Consider the following 27141-nt stretch of genomic DNA (forward strand, 5'->3'; position numbering starts at 1 on the left):
CCAACCTACAAGCCATCAGAGGTTCAGTGAGCAGATTGTGCCATTTCAAAACGGAAAATGTGCTTGCATAAGCAAGTCACCAGGCCTAACCTTTCTGGATTGAGAGTCTGGCCTTCAGTTCAGAACATGGCCATGCCAGGGTCAGAAATGTGACAAAACTGCGCTTTCACGGAGGTTAGCCAAGGTTCACAGGGTCATGACTGGGCCATTTTATCAGTCATGTCAGGCTCACACCCTATTGCCTGGGATAGATAAAAACTTTATCTGTCAGTTTGTTAAATCTGCTCCTCCTGCCTCATTTTGAATAAAGAAAATCTGGGCTCAGCTTATCTAAACCAGAGACTTGCCTTTCCCCGAACTGTTTTCAAATGCAACTTCTAAGTAAAGGTGACATGCCAATGAATTTTGGTCTCATTTTAGCCAAGGACTGTCCATAAGTGGAGTCACTAGCTTTGTCTTATCTACAACCTTAACTTCAGAGAAAAGTTCTGGCTCTATTCAAGCATATGGATTTATTATGTTTATTAAATGCTAGATATGATGAAGGTGTTATTGTAGAATGATAATTATCAGCGTGTGACCTTTTCAGAATCATCTTTCCCTAAAATGAAGTTAAAAAAAAAAAACTAAAATTGCCCTGGGTTCAATCCCAAGCACCACAAAATACAAAAACAAAACAAAAAAGTAAAATTAACTTTGGGCTGGGGATGTAGCTCAGTAATATAGCACTTGCCTAGTGTGCACGAAACCCTGGGTTCAATCCCCAGACAGCACCACAAAGAAAAAAATTTTAATTAATTAAATTAACCTCAATAGATTTTCCAAACAGGGAATCTAAATTACCTTTAAAGAATTTGCAAAGATACCTTTGAGCCAACACACACCTAATACTTATTTTCAAATAACTATTGAGAGAAAAACAATTAGCTAAGATTTCCTCCTTACAAAAAATAAATATGCACAGATGACAAATCAACCCAGGTAAACATTTAGAAATCTGGTCACAAACGTTAAGTCCAAACATTAAACCAGTGGATTTTTCCATTTCCTTCAATGCAAGAAAAATATTTTCAAATTTTATTTCATTTGGAAGTTATACAAATTCATTATTTTAATATTTAAAGACCATGGTGCTATAGTAGAGACACATAAATATTATAATATCATTTAGAAATTAAATATAATAAGTCAACACAACAGTATATAAAAACTCATATGTACACTTCAAATAAGTCCAAGATTTGAGCATTCATGCCCATCAGACTTCTCCCTGGAAATGAGTGAATCTTGCAGGGAGATTATCCACAGGATACACAGTGGGACTGGTTTTCATTGTAGGAGGTCCATTTAGAAGCCGCCAGTCACAATGCCTGGCCAGCTCCACTGTAAATATTTTGAGAAGAATTTTTGCAAATTCTTTGCCTACACAGCTCCTAAGGCCTCCTCCAAATGGAATGAAGCTGAACCTAGATGCATCCTCTGGGTGAGGCGGCATAAAGCGATCAGGATTAAATTCCTCCTTGTTAGTGAAGATATCAGCCACATCATGAGTATCACAGATACTGTAGATAACATTCCAGCCCTTGGGAATCTGGTATCCCTGCAAAAGATTATGAAGTCCCAAGGGCTGACAAACTGGAATTTAACTTTCACCAACAAAAAACTACCAGGGATCTCCTTGGGGGTGTTATGAGTTAAAAGAAAGAGGGTTGGGAGAGAGAGGGATTGGTTCTAGCACAGGACAATGTTATCAAAAGCATAAAGAATTCAAGCCAATGTTCAAGGAAGCAAGGATAGGTTTAAAACAACAAAAGGGGCAGAGCAGGAGTGGGATGCAGGTAGAATTCTTAACTTACATTTAATTCAAAAGTCTTCAGAGCAACTCGAAATCCTCCTGGAACTGGGGGATTCAGTCGGAGGGTCTCCTTAATAACACACCCTATATACTTAAGTTGTTCCAGGATTTCCATATCCAACTTGTTGTCTTGATTGCTCTTGCAAAGTAAGCCCTGCACACCAATAAAATCAGCCCAGAAGACATAAATAGGACTTAGATGGTAGCTGAACCCAAAGGGCCTCAGGATGGCAGAGCATAGAGGGAAACAGCAGCCAGGAGCCACTTACCTCCACTCTCTGCCCAAATCCATCCTCTATTTACAATTCTAAGAAAATGCTGATCACAATGAAGAAGGGTCAAGCTTCCCCACCCCTGTCACCGCCCCATCAGCTACTTGCACTTATCACACTATTCTATTCATGCCCTTGAACACCCAAATCTAAGAAAGTGGAAACTATCTGGAAATCTCCACATTTCTGCAAAATGTAGAGGACAGGCAGGAATACAAGGTCTAATCCTGCCCAAGTAGGATCACAGCTCAAAATTCTCTCCCCCAACAGGCCCACTCTGCCCTTGGCCAGGCACTTTCAAAATATTCAGTGAAATACTCAGCAGACCTAATCAGGAGAGAAGTTGGTAAGGGAGCAACTGAAATTCCTAAGCTAATACAGAACTCCCAGAATCCTCTTACCTTACTCTTCAGCTCCTCTCTAACTTTCTGGAGAACATGAGGATACAGTCCCAGGTAAGTGATCAGAGATGTAGCTGCACTGGCAGTGGTTTCGTGTCCTCCAAAGAGTAGTTCAGTTGAAGATTGCTTTAGTGCCTAAGAATCGAGTAAGACCGATATTTTTACAAGTTTCCATGCAGGTTCACAGTGATTACTCAGAATCCAACTGAGGGTTCTGGAGGGAAGACTAGAAACGCAAAAAGTTTTGCTGATAGAAAGTCAAGAGACCAAACGTCTTTAAAGAGAATGCAGTCTCTTTAGATTAGCTACCTGTACCTGGACCTCCTGAGTTAAGGCCTTGATTTTATTAAAAACGTCCAAGTTTCTTTATTAACATTTGCAGATTCCGATTTTTCCCTTTGAAATTTGGAAAGACCAGGGGACGCTCTTAGAGTTCGGCGGCAGCCTCTTTAGCGGCTCTACTGACCTAGTATCAACCCTTCGGGTTGTTATTGCTGGAGTCTGGGCAGGGTGCCCACTCTGAGAAGCTTTGAGGGCCCCCAAGCACTGCGGGTTGAAAAGCTGGGGACCCAATTCCACATCCCCCGCTTTGAAGCCATCACTCACCTGCATGTCCAGCCGCTCTCCCCTTTCCCAGGAGTGCTCAATCAACAGCTGCAGCGCGTCTTTACAGCTCCTGTCTGCTTCCCCAGCCCGCAGCCGGCAGATCTTGGCTCTAATGTTCTCCTCGATGCGCGCGTGAATGAGGTTCCGTGCCTTCATGCCCTGAGCAGAGAGAGAGAGAGAGTGTGAGGCGGTGAGCAGACGCCCGGCTCCTGCGCCCCAAACTTCGCACCCCGCCTGCCGCCCTTACCCGGTACAACCCGCTGAAAGGCACGTCGATGGGTAGCGAGAAGAGATTGCGGGTCATCTCCTCAAAGGCTTCGACTAGCTGCTGCTCTGCCTCTCCGCTGCCAGCCCGCGGGGGCTCACAGCCCAGCAGGATGCGCATGGCGATGCGGAACATGAGGCGCTTCACCTCGGGGTAGACCAGAAGGCCGCGCTCGCCGCAGCTCAGCCATCGTTCCAGGCAACTCCCCACTTCTTCAATGATCACTGGCACGTAGCACTGGAGTGCCTCGCGGCTGAAAGCCTGCATAATCACCTGGGTCCCGAGAAGCCAAGATCGTTAAAATCCTCTATCCGCTCCATCTCACCTTCCTGGGTCCCAGGCCATACAACCTCAGCTCCTCCAGACTCTACGTACATTCCGGCTGGGAAAGCTAAACAAGAGCTCGGAGGAGTCCAAGTCCCACCTCTGCTAGCACTTGCCTTGCATTTATCTGCCTGAACCATTCCAGAAAAGGAGTCCTGCTCCTTGCCCAGGAGTCCCCACCCCGCCCTCACCTTCTTGCGCTGCTTGTGCGAGGAATCATGCAGGTTGGAGAGACAGCCAGAGCCCAAGATGGTGCGCACAGACGCGGGCCAGTGGACAGACACCAGCCGATGCTCTCCGAGCAAGATGCGCCGCACGTTGTCCGCGCCCATCACCCGAACCGTGGGCCGCCCAAATAGATGTGTCTTGTAAATGAAGCCGTATTTCCTGCGCTTCATCTGCAGAAACTTCCTCCGCTGTGAGAAGACCGTAGAGAGACGTGGGCATGAGGGGGCGCCTGGGAGCTTCGCGCCTTCCGCTAGCTCCGTTCCTAGCTGCAGTCGTTTCCTTCACCCGTACGCCTAACCTGGCTTCAGCTGAGATCCAGAGCTGAGCCGAGCTCCGGGGAAGCGTCCCGCCCCAAGCTTCCTTACCTGCAGCACCATCTGCAACGTTTCCCCAAAGAATGGGAAGCCCATAGTCCCGGGGGGTAAGGGAAGAGAGCAGCTGCGGTCGCGGCTGCTCACGCAGTACAAGTCCCAGAGCTTGATCGCAGCCAAAAAGAGCAGCAGTGGTAGCACAAAGGTGCAGAGCGCACTGGCCAGCAGCGCGGGGAGCCCCATGGCACGCTACGGTCTCCCGCGCCACCTGCCGCCGCCACCAGCTCTCCAACCCCGCCGCGCGCCCGCTTTATAGGCGGTCCAGGTTACTGCTCACGTTACCTTGGTTAGACACAAATTAGTTCACTCAAAGTTCATCTTTAATTGCGGATTGGGCCCCTGGCTCCTCCCCCCCGCGAGGCGCAGCCCAAAATCTTTAACCGTTTGTTCTGCGCCGAAGCAGAGGCGGAGCGGTAGCTGCTACCCTCGGAGCGCGCCTCCTGGGGTGCTAGGCTAGGAGCGCCGCCTCCCCCATCCAAGGTGTGCGGAGCTCCCAGACAGCAGGGAGTGGGGGCGGACTCTGGGTTCCCAGGAGCGAGAATTCCTATCCTGGCTCTTTCAGGAGGCCCTTGAAATCCCTCCTGCCTGATCCAAGCGTCTCCCCAGCCCAAAGCCGCCTCCACGGGCTTTCCATGTACAAGTGTCGCGTGGGTTCCTGTCCACCTGCTCAAGAAGCAAAGGGAAGCGTGCTCAGCAATCTTTATTCAGTGAACTCCTCCCACAGGTGTGGTAACTTAGGTCCAGAACGCAGGTTTCCCGACTTTCAAGGATTCCAGAGAAGAGCCCAGGACCAGGACACAAGCGAGAACCACTGGGAGTCAAATATGACCTGCGGGTCGTGGATCCTAGCTCCCGGTCACAAGGGAGTACTCATAAAGTCTTGGAAAGTCCTCCGGAAGGGTACAAGTAAGCATCCAGGTCCCTCAGGAATCTGATGCAAACCTGCACAGCCTGATCCCTTATTTTGACTCTCCAGAGGCGGACCCCAGGGGCAATTCATCCACTGCTCCACAATCAACGCCAGGCTGTGTGATCCGGCTACGCCGCCGGTTCCCTAACACCCTGGGTCTTGCAGTTCTACCTGGGCAGCGGGGAAGAAGTCCTTGGTCATAGTAGGGTAAGGAGACCCAGACAGAGCAAAGGAAAGCCCAGGAGTCCTGGCTCCAACTCTACTTGCCTGACCTTGGACAAGTCATTAAACATTCCTGTGCCTGTTTGCTCCTCCTTAGGATGGAGGTGATCGTTCCCAATCTGTCTACAACTCAGGGCAGCTGTGAGTTCCCAAACCTAGCTTCTGGATGTAAAGACTCTTCCTCGTTTCAGGAACGCTAAGCTGCATTACCAGAGTGGCCAGGACGTTGGGCGCTTAGAGCCTTCCTCCGCTCCCCCACTTCCCAACCTGTGTAAAGCTACTGTCCTCACTCTGGCGAGAGGGCATTTTGGCCCTAAACCCAGATGTCTCTCGGCAGCTAATGGGAAGGTTGAGGGAATGTATACCCGGGAGCGGGTCCTCTGGACTCTGCCCAACTCCAATAAGCCGCTTCTGCAGCCAGTAGCTGAGCTCCGGCACTACCGGGTGCGCAAGAGCGTTCACTGTTTCCCACCTGGCCGAGCTACACCGCTTCCGACCAGTCAGAGCCACACGCTGCCTGGGTTTGCGCGCTGAACGTACCGGCGGCCCCGAAAATGAAACAGAATGACGTACGTTTGTTTAGAAGCACTGGCTCTAGCAGAAGCACTCCCTCACGCCTTGGAAAGCGTCCCTTGGAGACGGAAAATTTTAATCCTGAGAGCTTAAATACGTGGCACTAATGGGGATCGCGGTGGTCCCCAAACTCGGAGGGTCAGGAAATGTATGCGGAGGTCTTAGCGACCCGCACAGTCCAGCAAATCTCCAAGCCAGGGTCGCCACAGGGTGTGTTTGGAGGAGTTAGCGATTCAGAATCTCTGGGCAAGACGGTCTCTTACTGTCATTTCTTTTAGTCAACTTCCTGGGCACTAGCAGGAACCGGGGAGAATCGCGCTAGAGGTAATTCTCAGAAATCCCCAACCCTCCCCTTTGTAGAGCGCCTCCGGCTGGTGTGCAAAACTGACTATCGGGAGCGGGAGCGTGACCTGGGGCCCATTCCCAATCCTCGGGCCTGACCCGCCTGTGACCCCTGCAGGCCGGACCGTGACATCCGAGTGAACTCTGCGGGGGCCACCTCGCCAAGTTCAGCTCGCGCCGGGTCACAGGATGAGCGAGGCCTGCGCGCTGGAAGTTGCCACAGACAAAAAAAAAAGAAGAAGAAGAAGAAAGAAAAAGGAAAAACCTGCCTGCTCATCGAGACCCGCGCGGGGGTATCTGTTGCCAGGAAAAAAATTACATATGAGAGTGAAAGATCATTAAAGAACATCTTGAAGGGGGAGAGGGGGTCAATAAATTACCAGCCCCCAAAGAACTTTGATCTAGGAGCCTCGCCACGTTTTTTTGAGTGGTGGTGGGCGGGGAGGGGGGTTTGGCTGGCTGGAAATAGACTGTTTCCAAAATGTTTACAAAACATTTCATTGCTAAGCGGTGGAGGTGAGAAACCTTTTTTGTTGTTGTTGTTTTGTTTTGTTTTGATTTGATTTGTTTCTTTACTGAAGGGAAAGGGAGGATCCAGAGGTAGATAAGTCAGATGAACTAGGGCAGCTGAAGCACCCCTCCATTTTTCTCCCTTCTTCATCTCTCCTGAACATTTTTATCCTCAGGGTTCCATGCCTGCTGTTCCCTCTGCCACTCTCTGGTTCCTTCCAAAGTTGAATATCACCTTCTCAGAAAAGCTTTCCCAGCCCACCACTCTATTACAGATGCTTCGCTTTATATTCTTTACGGGGCTTATCACCACTGGACAGATTCTTGTTCTTATGGGTTTTTTTGTTTTATTTATTTATTTATTTTGCTAGTTCATTGCCTCCTTCCATGAGCAATATCAAGAACAGAAGGGCAAAGGTGGGAGTTCATAACCCACTTGAATCAAAGTGTGGAATATGATATGTCAAGAAATTTGTAATGTTTTGAACAACCCACAATAAAAAAAAAAATAATAAAAAAAAAAAAAAAAAAAAAAAAAAAAAAAAAAGAACAGAAGGGCAATAACCACATCTGCTCCTTCCCAGAGAATTTAGAGCTACTAAATCAGGGAACCTTATTCCTTAAAATTATTAACATGATGTAGCAACGAGAAATTAGAGTAAATTTGGAGCCACTCCTATGGCTTATTTAGTTCAAACCCAAGCGCAGGTAAACCAAGTTTCTGGGAACTGATAGACTATCCTGGTTTCTGAGAGGCTACGCCTCATATTTCTACACTTTCCCTAAATCAGAATCAATCCTGAAGCTGGGGTCCTTTGGCCTCCTCACCCAGACATATGCTTCTCAGACCCAGATGTCCTAAGTGTTTCCAAGAGCACCCTAAGGGCAGACCTGCATCCTGCCACCTTTGCTACCTCTGGCGCCTGCTGAGCTCAGGGTCTGGCGCCCGACCTGTGACCAGCCATGGGTGATGAATTGCGCTGTATGGGGGTTATGGCAGTGTCAGCCCCTCTTGGAAGAGCCGGCTATGCTTTGGAGCTGCCAACCCTGCACACCCCTGCTGAGTTCCCCCTTTCCTTCAGGCCCTAGGATCCACCTTAAGCATAAGGTCAGGAGGGCACTGGCTTCCTTCTGGTTCATTAAGGGGTCAGCTCTGGCCTGAGAGGCAACTTCCCCAGCTCACCAGTCATGTTCAGCTGCCCAGGCCTGTGTGAAGATGGGTAGCAGGTTGAAGTGGGCTAAGGATTCCTATGAAAAGCCAAAGGGGCTAAGCCCAGAGGGTGAAGCAGTGGGGTTAAGTGATGGGGTAGAGGAAGCACTGGTGGGGGAGTTCAGAAACCCATTGCTGGCTCCTTGGGGAGTCTTTGGTTCTTTCCTCCTTAGTTCATCCTCTGTAACAGAGAGGATATTGAAGTAGTAAACCAGGAGATTTCTGCAGCTAGCTATGGGGGAGATAATTCAAAGCCGTCTCCAGAACTAGGCTCAGAAATGAAGCCCGTCCAGTGAAGGATTGGTGCTGTCCACCTTCTGAATATGCTCCGGGGTGGGTCCTTCAGGTAGGTCCTTTATGTGCCTCCCCCACCCTCCACCTGGTGCCTTCCCACCAAGGAGCTCAGCTAAGCCCTAGCCTCCTTGCTCAACCGCTGGCAGGAACTTTTATTTCTTGGCCTTCCTGTTTTGGGTACAAATATCCCAAACCTCTCTGATTATATCTCAGCCTCCCATGAGGGGATTAGGTCTCAATCTCCCATGAACCATCTTTAGAGACATCTTGGTATGCCTATTCTACCCTGGAAAGATTAAATGCGTTCTTGAAGTAGGAATTTTTCTTTTAATAAGTCTCCAGCAGAATCCGGTGATGTTGGGCTGTTCAGGGACCTGGAAGCGCACCCAGTTCAGAGTTTCCGTGAGATTAGACGGGCAGAAAGACCAAGTCGCATGAAACCGGAGGCCCGTTACCTTCTGTTGGGCTCCCTTTTGGTGTTTTTTTCTCAAGGACCCAAATCAATTCAGGAATGGCCCCCCGGCGATTTGGCTTCCTCGAAAGTATTGTAGTTCCCACCACGTGCGCCTGGTCTCTGGGTAACCCCCGCCGCGGGCCCGCGATCCACGTACTCTCTACGGCGCTTTGACGCGATGGCGGTGGCATGACTTCTTACTCGCTAAAGTCCAGCACCGAGACACGTTCGGTGAAGGTTTGTTAAACTAATTAGTGACGGGTGAATGCGCGCGGGATGTAGGGCGCGCAGCAGCCACTGGGCAAGCCAAGTCTCGCAGCGCTGCCGCTCAGAGGTGTAGCTCATTCCCTGAGGCCGGAGGCGCGAGTGGGTGGAAGAGGAGCCGAAGCCCGTCCACCGGGTGCACGATGGGCACCGTCTGCATGGCCGGGAAGGCGGACGTGGCCAGTTCCCAGCGAGCGGTGCGCACCAGCTCCACAGCTAGTAGCTGCAGTACTGCCTGTGCCAGCTCCTGGCCGAGACAGCTGCGCGCTCCGCCACCGAAAGGGATGTAATGAAAGCGGCCGGAGGTGCCCGGAGCATCTTCACGCGCTGCGCTAAAGCGCTCCGGGTCGAAGCCTTCCGGCGGGCTACGATACACAGCTGCGGTCTCGTGCGTGTCCCGGATACTGTACATCACGCTCCAGCCTTTGGGGATCTGGTAGCCCTGTAAGGAGGCGAGGTGCACAACCTGACCACAAAATACCTGGAAACAGGGCCCGAAAAGACCCTCCACCCCCGTGCACCATGCCATACCGGCTTGTGAAACCCGGCAGGAAGGCGTCATTCTGGGCACCAGAATGATCTTCCTTCCAGCCTCCGCTCTTTCATTAGGAAGCTGTATGATCTTGGGCTAGACATTCAATCTGCGCCTCAGTTTCTTACTTGATAAAATGAGAACTGAAATGCCTATTTCGTTGTAAAGATTCGAAAAGGGGTCTGACACATACTAGTGTTCAGTAAATATGTGTTATTATATAGTAAATCTATCGTTTATATTCCCTTGTTTTGTCTTTCTTTTTTCTTCTGACATTAGATCAGAAGACTTATATTCCAGTTCTGCACCTACCAGCTGCCTGAAACCCCAACACAAAGGGCAGAGACCCCCATTCCTATAGGTCTGTTTAATTATAAAACTGTTCTTTTCATTTAACTGAAAACTTCCGGCCGTAACCACTCACTGTTTGGACAATACTTCAGATCTGGTAGACACACTTTAAGAAGTAGCACATGAGATACTGAAGACAGCCTTCCTGTAATTTTTGCCCACCTCTAGCCTTGCTAACCATTTTGCTTTTTTTGTTGTATTTTCCAATCCCTCGATCATCCTGCTGCCCTCAATTCAAGAGATTGCAGCTTTCTGAAGCCTGTTTGCCAACCCCCACCCCACAGCCTCACCAGGGTGATAGGACATCTTGGAGTCACTAAGATTCATCTTGGAATTGCTGGCTCTCCTCTCTAGTACACCCCATCTGTACACTGGAGGATGGTTAAGACTCTTCCTTGATCTCTGCTCACCCTCTGTGGGGACCCTCCCTGATCTTCTGCTCCTCTTCCTGTTCCCCTAAGGTCTTCCAAGGCATACCAGCATCTGCAGAGTAAACTGTGATTTCCAAGATTCGGCATCCAAGACACTTCTAAACACCCACCTTTGTCTGGGCTGTTCCTTCTCTGTGGTGCACTCTCATTCTACCACACTCATGACTTCAGTTCAAATGCCAGATCTCAAAATGTTTTGATTGCACCCAGCATTGGAAATCACTTCTTTTTTTCCACCATTTATGATGAAGCTATCAGTGCTGGTCCCCTCATTGTCCCCATGATACTCAATGCCCTCCCCCTGCACCCTGGTAGCAATGGGTCATGGATGCTCACTGTGGAAGGCAATGCCCACTCTTTGTTTGGAGTTGCTCAGTTATTGAGCGTGGTGCTCTAGAGATGGCTTTTTAGGCCAACAGTCCTCAATTTAGCAGTCGGAATGGGCCAATCCCAATGCTGCCACTTGGCTACACAACCCTGAACCCACCTGGAGAATCAGAGTTGGAGGACCAAGACAGTTTCCTTCCAGGGAACAAACTGAGGCCTGGAGTGAAGAGAGAAATGCCCACTGCATTCAAAGAGGAGTCAGGTCTAGACCTTAACCTTGCCCATCCCAGGGCAGTCAGCAGACCATTAAGAAATTCTACCCTGTAGAATTGCTGCACTTCACTGGCATCCAACCTTAGCTGGAGCCCTGGTCAGGTAACAATGATGGATTCTTTGATCTTGTTAGGGAGCCAGAGGTGAGATACATACTACAGTCTTTGCTTCCCACTCACCTTTGCTGAATGGGAGGGGGATGGTGTGCAGAGGAAAGCAAATTTAATTCTAAAACTTGATTATTATTGAGCAGACCTACCTAGACCGCTGACAAAATATTTAAACGAAATTCCTAACATTTCCCGGTTTACCAGGAGCCAGGCTTTGCATCCCTGTGCCGAGGACCCTGGTAAGTGGAGGAGGGCTCACCCCGTTTTACAGATGGGAAAGTTGAGGTCCTGGGCTAGGAGACCTGCGGCCCTAATCCCCAACCCTCTTTCCACCCACTCACTGCAGCAGGTGACAGGAGGCTGGCAGCTTGGCGGGCAAGGCGCACTTACGTCCAGCTCAAAGGTGCGCAGCGCTGTGCGGTAGCCCCCGGACACCGGCGGCAGGAGGCGCAGCACCTCCTTGACTACGCAGTCTACGTAGCGCAGACGGCCCAGCACCGCGAGACTGAGGTCAGGCTCGCAACCACAGTCTGGCCCTGGCCCGGAGGCCCCAGGCGTGCAACTGCACGCGCGTTCCAGCCCTTGGACTGCCAACTCCTGCTGGATCTTGGCGATGGCCGCCGGATTTTGCAGTAGCAGCAGAACGAGGGACGTGCTGGCACTGGCCGTAGTGAAGAAGGCGGCGAAGAGGAGCTCCACAACGGACTCCTGCAAGACAGCCCCGTCGTCTCTGATTCACAGTCTTGGCCACACGGCGGAGGCGCAGAAAACCTTAAACTATTGCACTAAGGCGGGCGAGCTACCGTGATGGCTGTGTGCTGTGCGAAGGTCCTGAAATCCATTAACTTCCAAATCTGCCACTTGGGAAAGTCGCATAGAGCACCAGGCAAACAAGTATCTACCTACCTTTCTTGTTGAAAGAGTTCCCAGAGGCAATGCTGGAAACTTACTCAGTGCATTACCCTTAGTGTTTTATTAACCCATTGGATTCTCCCCCTAATTCTGTGAGGCACAATTACTGCCATCCTTTTACAGGATTGGAAACTGAGGGCTGAGACGTACTCAAGCTCCCTACAACTAGGAGTTTTAGCAGTGAGGCTTGGGATTCTAAATGCTCTTGACCTCTTGGTGGTGCTGCCTCCAACTCCCACTGGGCCTTCTGATAGCAACTACAGTGAAACAAAGGTATCTTCAGCAGCCTCCCACCAAAGCCTGCATCAGTCCTTCATCTTCTTATCCGTCACTATATCTCTTCCTGGTCTGCCCTGCTCAAGAAGGGATAGCCTTCAGATTTCAAGCCTCACTGCTTTCCTCCACCTTCTCTCTGTCAAGTGTCTTCCTTCCAGGCAGCATCAGTGTTTGTGTTTATAAGGTGAACGAGAACCCTCCCTTCCCATACCTGGGAAATGGGAGGCTGTTTTGCTCACCACTGCACCTCCCATTTCAGCACAGAGCTTGGCAGTGAATAAGTACATAATATTTGTGGAATGAATATTGACCTGTTTGAAGGCTAACTGCTGGTCCTATCTTGGACAAGATGGACATCTGGGATGGAGGACCCCATTGCCCCAACATCCTCCCTGGCCAGTCTGGTCTCCCTTTGTGATGCCCAGGCCAGAACTGAAGATTCCTGGCCAGTGAGCACCTTCCTGAGGGTGTTGTCACCCCTTTCCAGTCCTGTCAAGGCATAGGGATCATCTACTTCATTCCATTCCACTTCCCTTTACTGCCCAGAAATGATCTTATCCATTGGTCACCCCCAGGACCCATGAGCTGATTGCTCATTCTTTTGTAACCATTTTGATGCTTCTGGACCTCAACCATCCAGGAGTCAGGATGGAGATTATTTGTTCCATTGTCAGAGAAGAAACTAAAGCTGAGCCCCATATTCAGTGGCTGGCTGGTAGAAAGTGGGAAACAAGTCAGAGAAAGGATGGAAATTGCTTATGGAAGATTGAGGTCCTTCCATTTCTCACTTTCTCCTAGCCCCCATAGTGCACTTCTTTCTGGGTTCTCAAATAGATCCTGGGCCATTCCAAGCTCCCTCCTTTTCTCCACTGCATCTACATGTAGGTGGAGAGTGGACCTAATTCTCCAGGAGACCCTGCAGAAGCAAAACAGGCAGTTAAAGGTGCCAGGTGCCAAGATGGTTCATAAAATGAGAATGTTGCTTTGGGGAGGAAGATGGGAGTTTTGAGGATGTGGAGGTTTTGGTTTTGGGTTTTTTTTTTTATTTTTAGTTTTTAATGGACACAATACCTTTATTTTATTTATTTTTATATGATGCTGAGATCCTGAGCCCCTTAGAATTTATAGAAAAAGAGTGAAGGGGACTTCATAGGCAGGGGACAGCAGAGACAATGACATGGGGTTGGGGGGGGGCAAGTGGAGGGGTTAGGTCCAGAGCTGTTTGGGGCCAGAACTTATGAGGACAGGCTTAAGATTCATCCTTTCAGTGCTCCTGGAAGGTGGGTACCAGCGCAGGGCTATGCAGCTAGTGTGTGTGGCTGATTCATGGCAGGAACCCAGTTTCCTCTTTCCTTTCATCCTAATATGTGCCTGTGCCTCAAAATGGTGCTAGTGTGTGTAGACACTTGCTGGGAACAAAGAGAGGAAGGAAAAACCTCCTGCCACCTACCTTCAGCTCCTGCACTGACAGTTCATGACCCAGCTCCCTAGCACTGTGAATGATCAGGTTGAAGGCATCTCTTGGCTCTGCCTCTGTATCTTCATGAAGCTTCTCGGCAATGGCCTCCTCCAGGTACTTGTGCAACTGGTCTCTGGCCTGGATGCCCTGATGCACAGGGAGAGAAGGCAGATGTGGCAGGAAGACTCAGGGACCATATTTAGCTGCCTGCCTCTAAAACTTCTCTGGTTTCACATACTTTGCCTAGATCCTGGTGTTAGATCTCTCAGCTTAGTTCCCTCCATGCTTGGCACGTAGTAGAATTCAATAAATGACCATAAATCTGTCCATTGTCTGCAATAATTATATCTTGATTATCATAAGTCCCTCTGAGCAAGACTGTCATCCTCAAGGCAGTACAATGAGGCTCAGAGGGGTCAAGTGATGATCCAGAGTAACACAGCACAGTCAGGGTACAATCATTCAAGTGCCCTTTCCTTCACTAGGCTCAGGCTGGGGCAGTGGGCATCACTGCTGAGAAGAAGGGGCACCCAGGAAAGCTCTTAGGGGACACTATCATATGTTCTAAGCATTAGCCTCTGTAAGGGGCTGGGGAAGAGGGCTGGGATGCCCCTTCAGAGTTTCAGGGAGCAAGCACAACTAAAACATAACTCCCTGGGGCTGGCGATGTAGCTCAGTAATACTGAGCTTTCCTAGCATCTGTGAGGCCCTAAATTCAATCCCCAGGACCATCTAAATAAAATGAAAATCCCCCTGGGGAAGCCTTGAAATTGAGCACTTCTTAACCAGAAGTATAGATTCAAATCCTGCCTGTGCCGGTAATAGCTGTGTGATCTTGGTTAAGGCATTTAACCCCAATGAGCCCGTTTCATCAATAAAATAAGAATAATAATGCTTAGCAGTCTGCAAGGATTAAATGAGAAAATGTATCCAAAGCGAACAGCGCACATGACCCTTTATACAAATCTGTTATTTTTATTCAGGTGACTGAAAACCAGGAAATCTGCAGACTGAAAAGCTCCATGCAGGGGAAAGGGAAGGCTAAAATAGGGCTTTTTCGGTGCTCTCGGAGCCCCGCCTGTCACTCTGAGCTGGAAATTAGCGGCCCAGGGCAGCGGTATTGGGGGCTAGCACCCATCCGCCTTCAACCAGGGCAGGTGCTGGGGTGGGCTGGGGTGTGCCTGCTGCCCTCCGGTTCCCACCAGTTCTGCAGCCATCCAGGCTTCCGAAGAGGCACTGGAGGCCCAGGCAGAAGCCGCCGCTCTGCGGAGGGCAAGGACTGATTGGCTGGACACCCGCCACTAAGACCCAAACTGAGGAAGCCAGTGGTTGCCTTGGCTGGAGTCCAACGCGTCAGGCAAGACTCTGAAAGGGTGTGTGGTCCGCCCCGATCCCACATCCAGTCAGAACAGAAGTAGCCCAGGAGCCCACCACCACAGCAAGCCGCCTCCCCATTCTGGGCGGCACCTCAGCCTCCCAGCAGATGTAATGTCGTGGTGCGCTAAGTCTCAGGGATACCCCCCGTGCCGTGGAACCCAAAAGGATGGAGGTCTGGGGCCGGGGCTCCAGTACCTTGCGCAGACCGCTGAAAGGCACGTCCAGGGGCAGTGAGAAGAGGTTTTCCACCAGCTGCTCAAAGGTCCGGGCCAGCTCGGCACACCGCACCTCGTCCAGCCGCAGACCCAGCAGGATGCGCGCAGCCAAGCGGAAGGTGAGCGCCTTGGCAGCCTGGTAGACAGCTACGGGTCCGCGGGCAGAACACCAGGAGCGCACCTCACGCCGCAGCGCCTCCTGCAGGCGCGGCACGTAGTGCTCCAGTGCGGTGCGGCTGAACACACGTGCCAGCACCTGTGGCGAGCGCGCCGGATCAGCGCTGGCGGGAGAGGGGACCTATTCCGCTGCGCAATTCTCTAGTAGCCAGAAGACCAAGTCTGATCCCTTCCTCCTCTTCTAAGCACCCCAAACCTAAACTTGCTGGGTTTTGCTCTCATCATTCCCTCTAGTTCTGCTGTTACATACAGTCCCTCCCATATATCCACGCTTTTCTAGAAGCCATCCTTGAAGTCTTCCTTGAAGTCCTCTAGGTTTGATCTCCAGCATTTCTGTATAACAGTCACTTTATAATTCAAAACTGGAGAATGTAAGAGACTGGCCCAAGGCCACCTGCTCTTAACCAGGGATCTCGGTCAGGTTCTCAGTGTACCCTTATACCTGGCTCCTACCTGGCCCACAGCAGGTGCCTGAGGATCGCAGTTCTGACGTTGCCCCTAGTTTCCACTCACCTTGCGCCGCCGCCGGTGAGGCTCACCAACCGCACTGAGAAGTGTGTGGGAGCCTAGAAGGATGTGAGCGCTCTTCGGCCACTGGCTGCGCACCAGGCGGTGCTCACCCAGCAGGATGGTGCGCACGTTCTCCGCACCGCTCACGCGGATCACTGGCCTGCCCAGCAGGTGGGTCTTGAACACTGTGCCGTAGCGCTCCCGGCGGGAACTGTGGAAACTCGAGCCCTGTGAGCGAGGGGAGCTTGGAGGGCTAGGGCCTCTGGGCCAGGTTGAGGCCTCTGGCCTAGGCCTCCCAACTGATAACACCTTGCCCCATCCCGGCCCGTTGTATTTAACAAAACAGGGCTCCAAACAGCCCCCGGAAATACCCGATGGGAATACAGATGCTCTTGTTTCCACTGGTAAGGTAAAGAAATAGAGGCTCAGAATGGGGACGTGAGAGCACAAGGTCTCATGACTGAGATACGCCCCCTGACTCCTAACTCTATACTTGAATCTTTACTCGCTCCTCAAGCCCCTCCTAAGCCCAGTATTGTTTAAGCTGCTCTGGGGAGAACTCTGGTAAGTAAGTTACGGTCTTTCTAGGAAGCAGAGAAGCTAGCATAAGCGAGGGTTGTAAGCTCTCCCCGGGGTCCTGGGCGAAGGGAAGGTACTAAGAACCCTGAGAGCATTGACAATGAGGAGAGTCCAGTGGGAGCTGCGGAAAGGGGGCCATATGAGGTTGCAGGGAACGGTAAATTGCTCACCTGAACCAACCAATGCAGCGTTTCGCCGAAGAAGGGCCAGCCCATGGAACCCTTGGGCAGAGGCAGGGCAGAGGTCCGGTCCCGGCTCAACTTCCAGCGGAGGGTCCAGAGGTACTGGGCCAGGCATAGCAGCAGGCCGGCGCACAGGAGAGCGGTGCCGGCCGCCCCAAGCACCGACAGGCAGCTCAGCCCCCAGGGAAACATGACGAGGCTGCGGGGACTAGGCCGCTGCGTGAACAGGAGCACAAGAATTGGGACGCGAGCGGAGCGCAGAACTCACCTGTTCTGTCCCGAAAGGGCCAGAGGTTTGGGGGCCAAGACCGAGATTAGTAAACCTCAGACGAGAGTCCCGCTCTAAAAACAAATTGGCAGTGAAAAGCCGCAGTGACCGTGCGCCCTTGAGGAACAGGTACTCCTCCTTTGGCTGGCGCACTTAAGATATTTTCCCAGCTTCCAGTTCAAAACACCAGTCCCTTTTGGGGGTGCAGGCTATCGGGAATGCTCACTCCAGGCCCCCGCTGGACACTCCCACCTCCTCCCCGGAATGGAAGCAGCGAGGGAGGGCAAAGCAACTCACCGAGATTGTCAACCAGGGCTGCAGACCCCGGCCCCAACTCCTCTCTCTACTAGTTTAACCCTTCTCAGATTATCCTCAACACGTTTATATAGATAATGGCTCCCTCCCTACCGACTGATCCCAGATCCCGCTTTGTACAACCCGACGTGCCTTTGCATATTTAAAGCGCCCCATGCAGAGTAATGATTGGAGGCATTGGGCAGGGGTGCAATCATGGAAGGGATCCTAGAAGGGAGTGGCAGCTAGGCAGTGGGCAGCGCCCGCGCACCCTCGGGCGGGGCTTGCGGTTTCGCGCCAGAACTTTCCGACTCTTCCCAAGAGCCTGGGAAGAAGGCAAAGCCTGCGCTCGGCTTACAGGCTTGCGCCCCGCAGCGCTCTAGGCCCACCCCCACCGCGTCTGTCTCTAGGATCCCCACTCTTCAGCACTAGATGTCCCCTTTACTACCACTCCACAGTTAATGGACTGGGAGTGCTCCCCTTTGCTCCGTCTCTTTCAGGGAAACTGGGGCATCGATGCCGGCCCTTGGCATCCCCAGATTCTCTGACTCCGAACCCTATCCGGGTTCTCTGATCCACCATTCAGGATCTTTGAAGAGATGGTAGTTTCATTGCTGCCAAAATTTCAGCGACACCCCGTAGTCTGGAGAAACAAATCCTGCTTTTGGGGTCTGAAGGACCGAATTCTCTCCTTTTTTTCCCCCCTCTCCCAAGTCCGACCTACGATCCCCTGTAGTTGTGTCTGGGGTTTTGTGTCCCATCCGAGGGTTCCAAACGGACCGGAGCGTCCTTGTCCCTACATCGCAACCTGTTGTGGCGTGGCGGGGTTGGGGGTGGGGAGGAGCATGGGGTCGGTGCTTTCTTTATTGGGAAGAGTAAAGGGTAGCCACACCGGTTGGCTCCAGGCGGCAAAAAGACAGCATCCTTCCTCTCTCTGAAACTCTAGACGCCTCCGCAGACAGGAGACAAAATGGGAGGCATCCAAAGTACCCTGGAGGGCAGGGTAAGGAAGCCAGGGGTAGCCACATTCCATAGTCTTCAGAGTATGCTAGCTGTTCTCCAAATGTCTAGATTTTATTGTTCCTGAAGAATTACCATGTTTTTTTGTATGATATTTTTTAAATGTTAAATACTTTACAGTAAGAGATGGTCAAGAGAACAAATGTTTTTGTTTTGGTGCCACTTCCATTCCAATAATTAATAAATAATATTCCTTTTTGCAAGTCTTTTTAAAAGACATGCTCAAACTTTCAATATTTCATCACAAAATCCAGAGATGTAAATAGTTCTTGACACTTACTTTTTTATTTTTAGCTTTTAGTTGTTGATGGACCTTAATTTTATTAGTTTATTTATATGTGGTGCTGAAAAACCAACCCAGTACCTCACACATGGTAGGCAGTGCTCTACCACTGAACCAAAACGCCAGCACCAATACTTATTTTACAGTTTCTTACAATTTTGACTTGGTTTATAGTTTTGCTTTCTCAAGGAAGCAATTTTAAATCTGGAAACACCAAATAGACAAAATCACAATGCATTTTCAATGATTTGTTCAACCTTTTTAATACTTCACCACAAAATCAAGATGTAAATATAGTTCTCGACACTTATTTTACAGTCAGGGATAGTTTCTTACAGGTATAAATACCAAAAATGCAAAGAGAGTATTCAGCATAAATACAACCAAGAGAAAAATAAGGATTGGATTTACATAACTATTTGGATATCAGTGACTTTATACAAAGGAAAATGTACAGTTGTTTTATGTTTTTTAGAGTTTAGTTGATTTGGTCTGCTTCCACAGTGAGGATACAGTACTGAGATCTGCTATTTAAAGAAAGTAATCTGACCCCTGTGGTCATTTCTATGTGTAGGAAGAACATATCTACCCTAGTTCAAGCTGCACCTGAAGTGGTTAGCCCCAGTTAACTGTTCTATCTTTTAATTTAAACCAAACCAAACCAAATCTAGAATGATATCAACTACAAGCAAATAGAAATATTAACTCTGATGAACAAAAACAACACTAAATCTTTAGAAAATCCAAAATCTTTTCTTCATATTCAAAAGGATTCAATTAAAGCACCCAAGTAGAACATAATTTACACTCTTTATTAAGTTTGATTTCAGGACGCTTTAAAGATATGTGTATTTTCCCCTCAGAATCAGCAGAATTAAAAGCTTAGTCTACTTAAAGCACATCAAGATGAAAATAAGACTGTCATAAAATGACAGTGAAATATTCCCACATTAGACATGATTGCATTCCAAACATAAACTGAAGAAAAAAACAGGTCGCAAGTTTAAATAAGGGGAGAAAAAATACTTTTAAGTAGAGGCATATGCTTTTCTAATGTATTTGCAATCAGTTTTATATACATTTTTTGACAATTTATATATTATAGTTTTACCTTTTCCCCTTAAAATTGAAAAAATTAGTTTCACATTTTTCATATATAAAATAGTATTCAATTTTTAAAAATCCATACAAATGTTATTACTATTTCTTATTTAAGCCCTCATCAGTGTATTTTCTCTATTGTATTTTTGAATTTTGTAAACAAATTATTACATCACGACCTGTGCTTGTTAGAGATCAATGCTCAGTCACAGATTAGTGTCACTGAGTATAAACAATGTGAAATCTATGTGTGCTGGGACATACCATTCACCAAATTTCTTAGCTGTTTCACGACTGTCTCTATCAACTTCTGTTTGTCTCGATCATTCTTCCTGAATTGGGCAAATATATTGTTCTTTTTGCTAGTATCCTTCATCCTAGAAACAAATGTGAATGAATAAGGTTATTAGGAGGAAATTAAAAGCTATGCTATCACAAGTAAAATATATTGGCAAGCTCCAAATTACCTCACACTAATTCTATGCTTACAAAATATTCTTCAAAGAAAAAAGGTACTAATGTAGTTACAGATAGAGAAAACACACACACACACACACATAAATGGTTTTATTTTACATTTTATATGAAGTGGTATTTTTGCATTAGAATGTAAATCTAAAATATGCTAAGTTTAAATATCATACCATTTTCTAATATTATTCCATAAAGTATGCTAAAATACTCTATGTGGATTCTGCAAACTACATTCACAGCAAGACAAGGTAAAAGGAAAAAATGCATTAGAAAATTTAAAACAGCAATGTTTTTGCCTCAGTGGTGTTTCATGACATTATAAATCTATATTTATTTTATTTAAATTTTTTTTGTAGTTGTAGATGGACACCATGACTTCATTTTATTTGTTTATTTTTGTGCAGTGCTAAGGATTAAACCTAGTGCCTCACACATGCCTTTAGGCAAGCGTTCTACCACTGAGCTCCAGCTCCAGCCCCTCTACATTTATTTTAAAAGTTCCTTAAGTCAAATATATCACACATATTGTGAAATGTGGGAAAATAATATATACTTTTAATTAAAAATTGAAGATTTTAGTAGTGATGTGTAAAGTGAAATATGATTAAGTCAAGACAGACTGCCACATAATGAGAAGAAAAAAACACCTTAATTTGTGTTTAGCTGGACAAAGATGTGCCAGTAAATTGTTACCTCAGTTCTGACAGTATTATTTTTTTTTTCTCTCTCACTTTTTGTGTGTATGGCAAGGGGCAGTATTAGGGATTGAATCCAGGGGCACTCTATCACCAAGTTATCCCTAACTTTTTATTTTTTGAGTAAGTATCTTGCTAAATTTCCCAGGCTGACACTGAACTTAAGATCCTTCTGCCTCAGCCTTCCTAGTGGCTGGGATTACAAGTATATGCCACCATACCCAGCAATATTATTTTTTTCAAATTACATATTTCTCTATCTTCAAAGAAACCATCATGTAGATAGCCTAGTGGTAAACATTCCAATTCCTGGGCATGTTTTACAAGTACGTTCTTTCCTGAACCATACAGTTTTTTGTTGTTATTGTTCTCTTTTTTTTTTTTTAACATAGCCTTGCTATATTGCCTAGGATGGTCTCGAACTCATAGGCTTATGCAATTCTCCTGCCTCGGCCAAATAGCTAGGACTATAGGTGACACCGCTGCACCTAATTGGGTTTTAATAAATTCAGTTGTTATTTATATCTGCAGGTTTTTTTTTTTTTTTTTTTTGGTGGTGGTGGTGTTGGGCCTGAAACCAGGGCCTGGAGCATGCTAGTAAAGGCTCTACCATTAGCCACACAAACCCAGTCCCCAATAAACATTTCTAAGGCCTATTAAGCCTGCAATTCAGGACACAAAAGAAAAAGTGTTTTGTTCACATTCATACAAAAAGCAATTGCATATGTAATTACAATTCTGAAGGGTAAGAAAAAAGCTTATTTTTTAGTCATTAAAATAGTGTGAGCTTTTAAAAGCTCCATCTAGATATATCTCTTCGTAAAAATTTCTAGTTCTTCATTTTGTCATTGACTCAAAATCTGTTAAAGGCTATACAAAATGTTTTCAGAATATACTCACTTCTCCAAAAGAGTAAGGGCTGTGTTTGGATTCACCCGAAGGTACTTTGAAGCCGGCTGTCCATAATCAGCTAGGTAAGTAGACCAATCCCAAACCATAAACAGGTCAAGGAGCTAAGAAAAATGGGGGAAATGTTATATTGACTTTTAATTATTGACCCATACACAAATTAAGTATATGCTATTCTTGGTCCATTTTAACATGATTTGCTTCTTAGATGGAATGGAATAAAGAAATTCATATCTAAAACTTCATTAACTGTATTTTATCTTGTTTAATGTTTATTTATTTATTTATTTTAAAAATATTTTTTAGTTGTAGTTGGACACAATATATTTATTTATTTAATTTTATGTGGTGCTGGGGATTGAACCCAGGGCCTTGCCCTTACTAGGCGAGCACTATATCACTGAGCCACAACCCCAGCCCTTAATATTTATTTTTTTAGTTTTAGGTGGACACAATATCTTTATTTTACATTTATGTGGTTCTGAGGATCGAACCCAGTGCCTCATGCATGCTAAGCGAGCACTCCACCATTGAGCCACAACCCCAGCCCCAGGACATTATCTTTTTTACTTTGGAATTACTAAAACTGTCAGTAGTTGCTTTTCTAATAAATACTGAATTTTCAAATGATCATAAATAAAAACTTTCATTGTTCTGTGAATTATATTAACACATGCTAATGTTTAGAGAATTTATGTTTATTCATTGTTCAGTCAGTACTCATATTTAATTAATAGGGGTTGATGCTACTAACTATACAAAGAAATTTAAAGAACCCTTTTCCTTAAAGATATGTTTACCTTTCAAAGGAGTTGTTTGCATGCAGACTTTTCTAAAGTAATTTAAACCAAAGGCTCAGATAATCTCAATTAAGTGCATTAAAGAACCTCTGCTGGATTCTCCCTGGTGACAGATCACCAGTATTATTATGAAAGGAGGACTTCAGGATTTGGCCTGTTAACTTTAGGCAATCATTTTGTATAAACAAACAACAACAAAAAAAAGAAACTCTCTTGTCTTCCATAGTGTCTTAAAATTGACTGTTTGCTTTATAAACTCCAGTTAGAATCATTGTCAAATATGGAAGTAATCTTTTAAAAGCAATGCCATGCCTAACCCAAAGCACCAAACTCCTTATCCAACTTTAAAACCGTAATCCTCTTTAAGCCATTTAAAACCAACTTCCTATCCCCATCTGAATTGTTTCAGAAAGCTAAATGCTTTAGTTACTACTTCCCCTATTTTTTTTTTTTTAAACTCACTGCATAAGTTAGGAGACTACTGGTTTAACTTTCAAATGAAGGAAGCATTTGGATTTACTTGAAGAATACATAAACTGACCTACTGACTCTGAGAAGGTTGAAACTTTCTAGAGTTATTAACCACAACTAAGTAAAGGTTAGAATAAACTAGCTTTTCTTTAGGAAGGCAAGGGACTTGTCTGACTATTTTTCCATCCAATTTACAACTTTCAATAGAGGCTCTTGCAAAAGGTAGAAACTGCTATAAAAAATATTACCTACTGAAAGTAACTACTTATGCACAAAGATGGTAAACTCAAAAATGTTATTTGGATGTTATTTGGTTATCAAAAAACTGAAAACACCTTTAATCCCAGTGTTATGAGTGGTTAAGTAGTGAGGTGTATCTGCATGATGAATATAATAGTATGTGCTTAATATTTACATAGAATTTTAAATTACTTGGGAAGATGTTTATGATAAATGTTGCTACTTAATTTAAAAAAACACATAAAACGTAACTAAAAGAAAAGCTGGGCTTGACAGCGTACACCTGTAATTTCAGTTTCTCAGGACACTGAGGCAGGGAGGATACTGAGTTCAAGGCCAGCCTCATCAATTTAGTGAGAACCCATTAAAAAAAAAGACCTGAAAAATATTAACAATGGTAGTTATTTATATGGTGACATTATGGGTAACTGCTACTTACTTTCATAATACTCTACAATGAACATTTGCTAATACTATAGATTTAAAATTTATATATTCACGTATTAAAATACATTCCAATAATGAACACCCTTCACAGTCATCAATAAAAGCCTCATTCTGAAGGATTCCTCTCAGGTTTATGTATGTGTTTGCACAAGTGTATGTGATCATGCAAACAGTCAGCAGAAAGTAACCACTTAATATATTGGTTGTCATCTCCCTTTCTTTCCAAAGGCATTATTAGCAATGTGACCTTTGGGATGTAGAAGAGGAAGGAGTCTTAAATAAAGTTCTTTTTCTTCCTAAGTTTTTCTACACCCTGGTGAGAAAGGAGGAGTCTACTTAATGAATTAAAAGCCTACACCAATTGCACCTCTGAATACAGTACTGTTTCTTCTACAACACAAAAACAGAACTTTCCTAGATAAACACTATACTTATAATTTTAATATATGGCCAAATATCACATGCAAATCTCTAGAAACTACAAGAATCACAAAACTTAACCTACCTGTTCACATGTAGACAAATATATGTGCACATTTACATTAGTACTTGTGCATAATTGATCTATACATGTATCTGTGGAAATCTGCACATTAAAGATGAAGCAATGCATTGCCAATATGGATTAAAGGTCTAAACATCAAGATAAAAATCCCTTTAGTTATTCAACAAATATTGACTGCCCACCTGTAACATACCAGACACTATGCTAAGTACCATACAGTATTGAAATCAGACAACATCCCATTCCCCAAGCAGCTTATATTATTAAGTGGGGATGCAATAAACAAGAAAAAAGCTGGGCATAGTTACACACACCCATAATTTCAGCAACTTGGGAGTGTGAGGCAGGAGCATGTTTGAAGTCAACCACAGCAATTTATCAAGACCCCATCTCAAAATAAAAAAAAAAATAAGAAGGGCTAGAATATTATGCTAATGAAGTAAGCCAATCCCCCCCAAAATAAATACCTAATGTTTTCTCTGATATGAGGATGCTGATCCATAATGGAATGGGGCAGGGAGTATGGGATGAATGGAGGAACTTTAGATGGGGCAAAGGGGATGGAGCAGAAGGAAGGGGGTATGGGGGTAGGAAAGATGGTGGAATGAGATGGACATTATTACCCTAAGTACATGTATGAAGACACAAATGGTGTGACTCTACTTTGTGTACAACCAGAGACATGAAAAATTGTGCTCTATGTGTGTAATATGAATTGAAATGCATCCTGCTGCCATACATAATAAGTTAGAAATAAGTAAACAAACAAACAAATAAATAAATAAATGGAGGACTTGGAAATGTAGCTCAGAGGTAAGACATCCCTGAGTTTGATCCACAAAAAGATAAAAACAAACAAAAATAAGGTAATATTTTGGTGTTAATATGAAATTATTTTTTAAAAAAACCACTATTCACAGAACATCCTACTATTAAGCTACAGTAAGACATGAGGAAGCTACTATCACTTTAATACAGAATAAGATAGAAACCACTGATTGTTTACTCATTATTCTCATTCTTTGTTGGATTCTTCTCTTCTCTTTTCTTTTCTTGTACTGGGTATTAAGCTGAGGGTGCTTTACCGCTGAGCTTCATCTCTAGACCTTTTTATTTTTTGTTTTGAGACAGGGTCTCCCTAAATTTCCCAGGCTGGCCTGGAAATTGAGATTCTCCTTCCTCAACCTCCCAAACTATTGGGATTACAGGTGTGTGCCAGTGAACCTGGCTTTCATTGAATCTAAAGGCTGAACATTTGAGCACCACTTCAGTGTCTAGGTTCCAAAGGATGAATGGATGTAGATAAGAGAGGAATGGGGCCAGCAAGCATGCTGATCTCATTTTCTGATTTCTCATTTCCATGAATATAAGGATTTTTCAAATGCACACTACTGCTGGAAGGAGTAAAGAGAGAAAAGCTTCACCAAGCTGGCAAGCAAAATCAAAGTGTGTTCAGCATAATGAAACCACTCAGTAGATATTCAAGAAAGAACTGATGGACGATAACAGACTACTATTCCAAGTATACCGAGGAGTTTTTACTTAAGTTTCACGAGTTTAAATTTAAAAAAAGAGCACATTATAAACTACTCTGGCTTATACTGTCTGTAGGCAAACTGACTCCCCTCCGTCTCTCCCAGGATTTCAATGGGGATAGGATATTGATAAAGAGGGTAGATTCCTTCATGATATTATTTTTGCATTAGGTCTAGTTATTGAGTAAAACAATTTCTAGAGAAAGCACCACTAATATTTCTGAATGTTATCTTTGATCCACAACAATTATAAGGTCATTTTCCAATTTTTAAAATACATTTCTGTTGAAAGAACGGTATAACACAAAACCAGGACTTTATTCCTAGGTCCCACTTGGCCAGATTTTAGGGCCTAAATCTATTTCCTTAGGTTGCTACCCATTCCTGTTCTGACTGAGAAGCACAAATCCTGTTTTTTGATTTTGATAGCTTAAAAACAATATGACTGAAAACAGAAGGGAGACCACTGGAGGAGAGGAAGGAAGCCAGGTGAAGGGAGGAGGGAAAGGAAAGGGGAGAAATGGAGAATAAAACTAACAAAATTATGTTATGTACACAGATGAATATGTAACAACAGTCAACTATTATGTCCAATTATAATGCAACAATAAAAAAAAATCAAAATTGCTCCAGCATCAGAGTGTGATGGGAAGAAAAGAGGAAACTTGGATGCTGTCAGGTACAATCACTGACATTCAGCTTCACTCCATATTATAGTCAATGCTTTGGGACTGCCTCTCACAATTGCTCAGGTTTCACAGGATATGCTGTGTTTTTAATATTAAAACCTCAATTATAGAAAATCTCACCTCTATTTGAGTAGTGCTTCCTTCAAATGGCAAAGCACAAATAATACATTTGTTATTAATCACACAAAATCTCTTTGAGTCTTGTAAACAAACAGTAAGACATCGTGTCTCAACAGGTGAATTTATTAGTTAACACATATAACTGAAATTCAAAGATGTGGATCAAACATGAACAAAAACAAAAATCTCCCTGGATTATCCAGAAGTAATTTTATAATTACTTATTAAAGGATAAAGTCAGGTATATGGTAATGAAAATTGGTATTAAGTTATATAAACAGGTTTGTCCCAACAGTTGAGTAAAATAATTCCACCTTAAATCCTTTTGGGAAGTAAGCAAACTATGGATCATATAAAAATGAATAGCAAAACAATGTGCCTCAGTTTTATCTCATCACAATTTATAAGATTATCTGAAATTAGTATCCTTTTTTTCCCACCAAGGATTCAAAAATACCCTTCATAACTAATAACATTA

At 45.5% G+C, this 27141-nt stretch overlaps 2 protein-coding genes across 3 annotated transcripts in view; both read right to left on the bottom strand.

The window, feature by feature from the left end:
- Positions 1-1143: 1143 nt before the first annotated feature.
- Positions 1144-17339, bottom strand: Cyp26c1 (cytochrome P450 family 26 subfamily C member 1). Of its 2 annotated transcripts, XM_027939872.2 has the most exons (10): positions 16801-17339; positions 16055-16279; positions 15345-15620; positions 13764-13919; positions 3915-4139; positions 3382-3672; positions 3135-3293; positions 2529-2663; positions 1857-2009; positions 1144-1600 (listed from the first exon to the last, which is right to left on the bottom strand). In XM_027939872.2, exons 1-10 carry the CDS (start codon positions 17002-17004, stop codon positions 1259-1261), a joined length of 2166 nt encoding a protein of 721 aa, XP_027795673.2. In that variant the 5' UTR covers positions 17005-17339; the 3' UTR covers positions 1144-1258. The 2 variants fall into 2 exon arrangements, with proteins under 2 accessions (XP_027795673.2, XP_027795674.2); XM_027939873.2 differs by lacking the exons at positions 1144-1600; positions 1857-2009; positions 2529-2663; ... (1 more) ...; positions 3382-3672; positions 3915-4139 and adding exons at positions 7528-9543; positions 11516-11833.
- Positions 17340-18914: 1575 nt separating this feature from the next.
- Exoc6 (exocyst complex component 6) overlaps positions 18915-27141 on the bottom strand; it is a 198346-nt gene continuing 190119 nt past the window's right edge. The window contains exons 21-22 of the mRNA XM_027939970.3: positions 21848-21960; positions 18915-20155 (exon numbers count right to left, since the gene is read on the bottom strand). Coding sequence (XP_027795771.2) covers positions 20023-20155; positions 21848-21960 — 246 coding nt within the window. The 3' untranslated portion in view covers positions 18915-20022. The remainder of the gene's footprint in view (positions 20156-21847; positions 21961-27141) is intronic.

This window comes from Marmota flaviventris, chromosome 4 (genome assembly GCF_047511675.1).
Source record: "Marmota flaviventris isolate mMarFla1 chromosome 4, mMarFla1.hap1, whole genome shotgun sequence".
NCBI classification, from domain to species: domain Eukaryota; kingdom Metazoa; phylum Chordata; class Mammalia; order Rodentia; family Sciuridae; genus Marmota; species Marmota flaviventris.

What these genes read in the sequence shown, in the direction of transcription:
- Cyp26c1 (XM_027939872.2), bottom strand. Translation starts at nt 17,004, where the DNA reads ATGTTTCCCTGGGGGCTGAGCTGCCTGTCGGTGCTTGGGGCGGCCGGC. An exon ending in CGCTGCATTGGTTGGTTCAG is followed by an intron (nt 16,280 to 16,800) that starts GTGAGCAATTTA and finishes CCTCGCTCACAG; the next exon opens with GGCTCGAGTTTCCACAGTTC. An exon ending in CTTTCAGCGGTCTGCGCAAG is followed by an intron (nt 13,920 to 15,344) that starts GTACTGGAGCCC and finishes CCTGTGCATCAG; the next exon opens with GGCATCCAGGCCAGAGACCA.